At 32.5% G+C, this 9,423-nt stretch overlaps 1 protein-coding gene across 3 annotated transcripts; it reads right to left on the bottom strand.

Moving 5' to 3' along the window:
• Positions 1-1,909: 1,909 nt before the first annotated feature.
• On the bottom strand, positions 1,910-9,379 carry LOC105320150 (AN1-type zinc finger protein 1). Of its 3 annotated transcripts, none has more exons than XM_011417957.4 (8): positions 9,262-9,376; positions 4,703-4,745; positions 4,509-4,548; positions 4,193-4,320; positions 3,546-3,634; positions 3,113-3,315; positions 2,544-2,624; positions 1,910-2,085 (listed from the first exon to the last, which is right to left on the bottom strand). In XM_011417957.4, the coding sequence occupies exons 1-8, from the start codon at positions 9,317-9,319 to the stop codon at positions 1,927-1,929; spliced, it is 801 nt and encodes a 266-aa protein (XP_011416259.3). In that variant the 5' UTR covers positions 9,320-9,376; the 3' UTR covers positions 1,910-1,926. The 3 variants fall into 3 exon arrangements, with proteins under 3 accessions (XP_011416259.3, XP_011416260.3, XP_034336411.2); XM_011417958.4 differs by lacking the exon at positions 1,910-2,085 and adding an exon at positions 2,092-2,239; XM_034480520.2 differs by lacking the exons at positions 1,910-2,085; positions 2,544-2,624; positions 3,113-3,315; ... (2 more) ...; positions 4,509-4,548; positions 4,703-4,745 and adding an exon at positions 5,535-7,620 and having other exon boundaries at positions 9,262-9,379.
• Positions 9,380-9,423: the final 44 nt, after the last annotated feature.

The raw sequence follows: 9,423 nt of genomic DNA, 5'->3' as shown, positions 1-9,423 counted from the left end.
GTTTTTGTTCTGTACCACGTTTTTTCTTTCCTCTGACGTTATTTGTTACATTGTATTATGTACTGAAGCAATAAACAAAATGTGTTGCTTACATGATAAATGTTACTTTGGTTATAAATATATGGACTTGAATTATTTTTCTAAACCGTTCAATTGTTGGGATTCAAATTAATATCCTTAGTGTAAAGTGGGTCATCACTCCACGTTTCTGTTGACATTCCATTCAGTGACGTTATTTAGCTTTATAAACTACTATAGATAATATCCCGCGCAAGCGCGGGAAATAACACTTTACAATGATACCATGCTTAATTTTTTGGTTTATTTTTATGTATACAGTGTCCACAAAATTCTCTTAATTGCTTTCTTGACATATTCTTTGAAACTGAAATAAAACACTGCATGATTGGATATTTAAAGGAGTTAATTGCTATTAATGTACATAAAAGTACATAATAATCAAAATACTTTTTTTTTTTAATTTTACGATATTTTACCCCCAAAAAATAAGTTTTAAAAATTTGTGGAAAGGTAAAAAATTTAATTTTTAAATCCCCAGCAGGATTCGAACTCGTGACCTACAGGTTCGTACTGAACGCCCTTACCCTTTGCGCTAGACTGTCAGGTGACAATGTTTGGTAAGAAAATGTCTACAGCATTATACTTGTTTTTATTGTTTATTTCGATAAACAATACGTCACAATATGGAGGTGTCACATACAACCCTTAAATCACACATTCTTTAACGATCTCAGATCCTCAGCAATGTTCGATAACTCTAAATTACCCAGAATATTTTTATTCGTATTATAAATCTGCCTTTTTAAATATGTAGACAAATTTAATTAGTCTTAAAGTGTTAATTTTACGCTAAGACATTAACTGCTTGACTTAGTGGCTCCACGGACACCTACAACCTAGCCATCATGATCTTCGCTAGCCAAGGGTTTCCGATACACTACTCATAAAGAAGCGTAGTGTATCGGAAACCCTTGGCTAGCGAAGATGACAACCTAGAGGTAAAGGGAACAACCTGTTCTAATTTGATTTCAATTTTAACTTGTATACGTTATTTATTCCATTATATCCATCGTGGCCAAAAGTGCAATAACTTCGTAAAATGCATGGATGAAATCAAATTTCTTTTTGTTTTATTCGTTTATAAAGTTTGAAGGATAAATACATGTATAATATTTTTATGATGAAAAAAAAAATACTTTGAGGCTGAGAATCGGAGAACCCTAAATCTAAAACATCAAATGGAGCTCAATGTTTAATGAAGAATAAGGGGAAAAAAATTAAAGAAAAATTGAGCAAGCTCGCACAACCCACGCTCCCCTAATACTTGACAATGATACACAAAATGTGTAAGCCTTCAGAATCTGTTTACAAATGGATGGCAAGGTATGCATTAATTAAATACACAATATAATTTAATAAGGGAAATAACTCGCAAAAAACTTCATGCAAACATACACAACTATTCCTTTGTCTTTAACAACTAAAAACATTTTAAGTTCAAAAGGGCATAATGATAAATGTCCTGGTAATATTCACTGTACATAAGAGGAATTGCGCTTCAAAACTGTTCATTGCTATCTATTTTCAATATATAGTCAAAATCATATAAATGTATTAAAGTTGGAAAGGGCAAAAAAAGAACCATCACACTGATTTTATTTTTATTTTTGCTTGTCAAGGTTTTTTGGGCGAGTCTGGTTCCCCCAATTTCAAAAACGATGCTACACATACGTTTGCAGAATACGATGCACAAAGATGGACGAAGACCGATAGCAATAGGTCACCTGGGTCACTCAATTTCAATTTCTGGGTACAATCACATATTGCTGAATTGAAATATAGATAAACAATATATTTATTGGTTTCATTAAAAAATAATACCAGTCTATTTCAACATGGATATATTTATTGGTATAATTCGAAATCTATAACATTCACATCCTCTGTCACTCTTTCCAAAATCACTGTTCCGCCATTAAATAAAGCTTCATTTTGTAAAAGAGAATCAATTGTTTGATCAATGGGTAAAATGGATCCATCATCCATGGAAAACAGACGTAGTTTCTGCAATACAGTCCATAGAATGTTAATTGTAATTGTTGTACATTATTTTACTAGTACATACTGTGGAATCATTAAAATTCATGGGGGCTAATTTTTGTGGATTGCTTAAATTTCACTGGTTTGTGAGGACGAAATTTCATGTCTTGTTTTATACCTACAAATGGAAATATGACTTTATAACCCTTATTATTATCAATTTGTGGATGATGATAATTTGTGGATGAGAGGTATCCACAAATTCCATGAAAATTGAGCCACCACGAAATCTAATGATTCCACAGAATGCTAACAATAACGCAATTGCAAATTTTCATATGTGTAACATAAACCATGCCCTTCTTTGAAGTTATCAATCAAACTGATATGATAAGTTTACTTTTGAAATGTATCATTTATTAATGTATTATTTTGCATTTAAAAAACTGTATAATAGAGATAAGTATGTCGTGAAACCTGACCTGTGAGCTGCCTGTGTTGTTAGTATTGGTAATGCTTCCTCTCTCTGCTGCCACATCTATTGCTCTGCCAACAGACCAGGTCTAAAACACATAACATATACCAGTTATATAAGACTTTTGGATTTTAACAATAGCATAACAAATACATTCATTCATATTTCAAATTTATTTTGTGTATAAAAGACTGAAAGGATAAAATTAAAATGGTTACTTGTGAATACCATATACAGTACATTGTAATAATATGTGATTAATATTGATGACAAATGTTAAATCCATGGGTTTTTTTTTTCTTACTCATACATCAAGCACTTTTATGACAAAAATGAAATTCAAATTAATTTTTCAATCTTGCTATCCTTTTTCAAATTGATATTTTGGAAAGGATTTGACATCTTTAGATCTTGAGCAAACTTTGTACATGTACAACCTTCTGCCATCTCTCTTATCTTTTATAGAGATACATACAGTATAATGCTACATGTGTACTGGGCTCATGCATGATTAACCTAAACAAAATATCTAAACAATACTAAACTGACTCGCCGATAAATGAGATTTACATGTACCTTAGAAAAGAAAAGTTGTTTAGTGGTGCCTTTTGAGACTGAACCACCTGGTAGCACCACCTGGAGATACACTCTGTCAAAGTCTGGGATCTTCGCATCACCAACTGCATGAAGCTTCATCTTCATTAGAGCCACCTTGGCCGCAGTCTTACTGGATTTCTTTCCTCTTGGTTTCTTTGGATTTATATTTAATTTCTTGGAGGCTGTAGTTGAAATATTGAAAAAAACAAACAAACTTTCATCTCATTGAATGAAGCTTAAAAGTTAAATAAAAAGTACATGTATATAGCTGTAGATGCTATTTTTAAGTCTAATAATTCATGGTCAGCTTTTATGTTAATAGATTTTTAGGGTGTTCTTATGAGCAATAAGATTTGAATCTGAGTATCAGCGACACAAAATGTGGAAATGTACAAACTGAATATAGAAATACCTAGAATCTGTTGCACATGTTCTGCTGTTTTGGTTGGAGTAATTTTTTCCACTAACTTCTCACAGTTGTGATCCTTTTGATGCCGGTGTCTGAAGTGGAATCGCAAAAGATGCTTCAACAATCAGTTAAGGTGTAATATTCCATGCAAACTACTAGCTTTGTTAATACTTCTCTTAATATTTAGGGAAAACAGTAAATATATACTGTAGAAGCAGAAATATTCATTGAGGATTTAATTTCATTATTTTCGTTGGCAATATAAATCAACGAAATTAAATCCATGACGAATTTTTAACCCTGGTATTAATGAATACAAAGAGATTACGATATGACGAAATTAAATGCCAACGAAATCTTGTTTGGTTTAAAAACAACGAAATTTTGACCCAACGAAAATATATGTTTCTACAGTAGGACATTTTGAGGTCATGGACATGAATAATCAGATTCAGTCTAACAATGGTCCTCAACCTTCTATCATATTATAACATGAAAAATAAATTTAGAAATGATACTGTTAGTACATGTGTTTTTGCTTGTGAGTACATAGCGATCTCGTCTCAAATAAAGACATGCATGATGATCTGACCTTGAATGGGGTCAAGGTCATGAGCAAATTTCTCTCCAAAAAAAGTTCATCTTCTTACCCCAAGCAGAAATTTTTGGAGCATTTTTCACACACTACTGGCATGAGCTCTCTGGCTTTGCATTCTGTAAAACTGCAGGAATAAGCCCTAGTGCCTGTGTATTCTACATGAGGGGTGTCTGATTTAAACTGAAAAGAAAACAGTACATAATTACGAAACATGCAGGAGGTACCGGAAAGCCTTAGTAAAAAATATACAGGTGCAATAACTCTTTAAAAGTTTAAACTTTTAAAAATTAATTCAACTTATAATTTCAATTAGGATAAGTCCATGTTCATGTTGTAGAGATTTTGATAAAATATTTTGAATCATGTACCTCTGTGCATGAATGGTTGTCTGGAAACTTATGTTCAAGGCTACAAAATAAAAGAAATAATTAATGCAAATACATATATAAATCATAGATGTTCACGACTTATCAGTAATCATTAAAATTGAATTACTTGTATCAATGATACTTTTGTTTTGAATAAAACCCCACTTTTTCATCATATATGTAATAATGCTTACCAAAACACTTTCTGACATTTTGTACAAGTGAAAGGCAAAAAATCTGGAAAAAAAAAATAAAATTCAAATAATTATTGAAACTTTAAATTTAGTGCAATCCTCAATCTGTAGGAGGATGGGAAAGGTTGATAAGATATGATTATCACTCAAATAAATGTTAACAGGCCGAATCATGTAATTCTCTTTGAAAGGGCTGTTTAAAACTCCATAAAGAGTTGAATTAGTTCCATCATTCAATAAACATTTAAAGGTTTAATGTGCTAAAAACAGTCATGTAGTATGAGTAAACTCTGGCTCTTCTTCAAGATAATGATTTGGTCAAATGAAAAACAAGGAATTAAGTTTTAACTAATACAGATTTGAAGGTTTTTTTTCATTAATACTACAGTTGCTTTGTAAAGATCTTAATTTGCAAAATACTGGAAATGCAAAGAGATTATCAAAATAACAACAGAGTATGGTATGTTTATCTCTTTAGCATTTACATGTCAAAATTTTGATCAAGACTTGTATAGTACCTAAATTATGTCTATTCTAGCTGTTTAAGGCAGTATATATGCGACACTTGTTGATATTAATGTGGATGAAAGTACATTATAATTCAAAAACTTTTACAGGTTTCGAATTTTCTAATCTTACGATACATGACCAAAATATATGCGTTGAAACTTTTTGGAAATGTCAAAATTATAAAAGCTGTGATGGGATTCGCACTCACGACTTGGAAATACGTAATTAATGCTCTCATGCAGTCAACAGCTATGACCCATTGCGCTATGCTGTTAGCTATAGGTAACAATTTTGGGGAAGAAAAAAAAGTATAGAATTATACTTGATTTTATTATTTATTTCGATCGGAAGTATCTGTCCCAATATGGAGGTCTCCCATACCACCTAACGCACTAATCATAAACATATGTACATGTATCATAGAAGTCATCCTACATCTTTAGTCACAGTAATTCCAATAAAGATTGGAAATTTGACGTGAAGATGCAGTTGTACATTTGTAAAATGAGGATATCATGAATACATCTTTAAAAAATAATAATTTTATTTTCAACAAATTTTTGAGCCTCTGTTGACAAGATCTAATACATATGGCACAAAACTAAAACATTAATCATCGGAAATAATTTCATTCAATATACATGTATAATGATCAACTAGTACCGGTAAGCAAAATATGCTGAAATAAAGGCACCCATGTATATCTGACTTGTAAACTAAATACATCTTTGTATAGTTTTTTGGACAGAATTCTCCAATATATTTAAAGAAAATTCAGTAGGTTTTTATTTAATACAGGCAAAGAGAGAAAATTACTGAAGTGAAGTAAGAAATATTGCACTAGTTTGATACATGTATAAATATATCACTTAATAAATTAAAAATGATCAAAATTTTGTGTATTTCTAACCCAATATTTGACTAGGGAACAATATTAAACAATATAATTAATGCATTAGCACACATGCACTTTCATATACATGTATTACATGTATCTTCATGAATACATAAACATATTCATATCCAAAAATCACTTACTGTTATGACCATAATGAGTCATATTAAAATTTGATGTTAGATCCGCTTGCTTACTCAGACTTCACAAGTAGCATGTAACGAGTAAGCGAACAGATCTAACGTATAATTTTAATAAGACTAAATGAGTCCCATGCACTATACAGTCATCACCATGCACCCAGCATAATAATTTATCAAGTAATGTAAGTGTAAATGAAACATTGTTCTTTACTAACACTTCCTTCAATTAACAGGCTATCAAAATACATGGATGCAGGTAACATGAAATCTTTGGATCATAAAAACTTCGCTCCTTTCAAAGCAAGAAAAATTTTCAGCTTTCGAGGGATCGGCAATTTTTCCACCTTCACAGATATGCCAAAACCCATGGCCTCTCGGATGGCAGTCCTAGCGAGTTTCTGCAATTCTGGAACACAAAAAGTTGTTTTGGAGCTCGTTTCCTCTTCATTTCCTTGAAGTTTTGATACTATGCTTGCTTCTGGAATCATTCCTAAATTCAAGAGGTGTTTCAATATTGTTTGAATTTTTTTGTCTTTGGCCTCTGTTTTATTGGGTTGATTTTCATTGAGGTAGAGACAATTAACAATATCATTTTTCTTCAAAATTGATGTACAAAACCCATGTTCTATAAACATACTTTCTAGTAATTTCACAGAATTTGAATGTCCATTTAAATAATCCCTAATCACTTTTTCACCACAAGACTTTTCCATATCACCGTAAAAGGCGTTGGCTCCATGCGCCAGCAAGAACTGAAATGTTCGTATGTTGTGACTCTGAATACAGACTGTTAAATGATAACAAATAACTGTTTGCCTTGCTGAAAGAATGGCTCCAGTGATGTCATGCAGTTCATTTTCTATGGCCCAGGTCAAGGCCGTTCTTATGTTGTGAAGATACCTATGACCACACACATGATTGCTGTCTGCTCCGTGCAACAGGAGAAGTTGGACCAGCTCCAAGTTTTCCTGCTCCACCGATGTCATCAATGAAGTGGAGTTTGCTTCGTTGCAATGATTTACTCCAGCACCATGCAACACCAGTATCTGGGCAATGTTCACATTGGATGACTGTATGGCATGCATCAATGCAGTATTTTTGTTTTTATCGCCCAAATTCATCATACATCCTGCATCGATCAAGGCCTTTACACGGTCGATTTTCCCATCCAACACACTCCACATTAACAGTGTTCTTCCAAATCCGTCGCTCAGATTAAGATCTCCTTTCTTTTCTATAAATGTTTGGAAGTACTTCTCAGATCCGAATCTTAAATTATCCACAATATCATGGAGGTTACTGTGGCTCCTCCTCATGGTAAGGTTGTATTAACTAGTTTGCTCACAGCATCAATCAATCACTTCACAGTGCTGTAAATGTAAAATTCACAGAGCTACATGTACAATATAAATTATAGCTTTGAAACATATAGTACACCTTCTAATGCAATCATGAAAAGAAAAGCAGGGAAATCAAACATTTATTATCTTGACTATATCAATATAATACTGTATATGAATTGCACAGTAAAATGACCCTAGAGAACATCACAGGCACCTGAATTTTTATCAATCAGTCGCTTAGTAAGTCATATATCGAAAAATTCTACCCCTACTGTATGTAAATACGTATTTATATATATTAGGGGTAGAAATTTTCAATATATGACTTATTAAATTAAGCGACTGATTGATAAAAATTCAGGTGCCTGTGAGAACATGTACAAGTAAAATACATGGATCAATACATTTAAAGAGTGTTAGGAAAGAATTGTTTTTGAGCTGATGAGATTACAATACAAAAAAAGCAAACAAACAAAAAAACAACAACCAAAATAGACCCAAATGCTGATACACTTCTTATTTGTATACAGAAACAGGGACGTATGTGCATCCCTGACAGAAAGAATACACCATAAAAACCAGATATGATTTTCCTACGGAATACTTTATATTATGTGTGTCTCTTGATTTTCCTGATCAACTGATTAAGGTAGGCTATTATTACTTATTAGGTTAGTTACTGACTCACTACGGAAATATATTGGGTTGATCAATCTCATAGATGGCGAGGCGAAGCCGAGCCGTCTATGAGATTGATCAACCCAATATATTTCCGTAGTGAGTCAGAAACTAACCTAATAAGTGTTTTGTTTTCCCAAGGACTATCAAGCGACATATTCATTCACAAATAGCGGTGATCTACGCAAAGCAATGTACAAGATGCCTTACATCTCGTCCAGTTAAACTAATTTAAACTCTTAAAAATGATCAATACCACCTTTCAAATACACTTAAAAAATCTTCGCATATTACTTACAATGTTTTGTTGCTATTCAATTTTAAACCTGTCTGCAGAGATTTGAGCAAATTTCGACGCTGCCATTTTGCTCTGCTCCAGACATAACAATGTGATGTCAATATTCAAGGGGCAACTACTCTAATTTAAAAATAATTCCAAAGGGCAACTACTCTAAATATTTTAAGGACTTACTGAACACGATTTCTGTGTTAAATAATATGATATATTGAGATGAGTAGGTGAGGCGGCGGCCAATGACGGCCATATTGCCTAATATTAATCCTCAAAGAACCTACATAGAGATATATGAGGCAATCACGTGCCATGTTTAATCCAATGAAAGTGTGACATTTCAGTCCGAGGGAAAACAAATTGTGATTAACAATACAGTTGGTTAAGTTTATCATCACATGAACAATATATCTGCTGATATTTATCTAAAATATCGGATGCCATTATTATACAGAATGTCAGAATATCCAATAACGTGTCATCTACACAAGCATCAAAAGTTATGATACTATATCTTGAGATAATTATAACTACGTGTACATGTAATAAATATATTGTATTATTTATGTTATATATCCCGAATTTCCTCAACCAAGCCCCCCTTCCCCATTTAAAAAAAACAACTTTTGTGCTTTAGGTTTATTGTTCTGTTGATAGTATACTATTAAAGTTCGTGTACTTATATAAAATCTACCTACCAATTTGCTTACAACCATCTAAACTACAGTGTTCACCAAGGTTTGGAAACTCTGCCATATCGTTCTGTCAATCTGTGCAGACTGGCAATGCGTCTCCGAAGACAATGACGATTTTTCAGTCTCTATTTTTAGAAAAGAATATCTAAAAAAAATCTTAAACCA

Source organism: Magallana gigas, chromosome 3 (genome assembly GCF_963853765.1).
Source record: "Magallana gigas chromosome 3, xbMagGiga1.1, whole genome shotgun sequence".
Lineage (NCBI taxonomy): Eukaryota > Metazoa > Mollusca > Bivalvia > Ostreida > Ostreidae > Magallana > Magallana gigas.
The sequence above is the reverse complement of the archived record's forward strand: the minus strand, read 5'-3'. Positions and strand labels throughout refer to the sequence as shown.

Coding starts and splice junctions, on each gene's coding strand:
- LOC105320150 (XM_034480520.2), bottom strand. CDS start 7,566: ATGAGGAGGAGCCACAGTAACCTCCATGATATTGTGGATAATTTAAGA.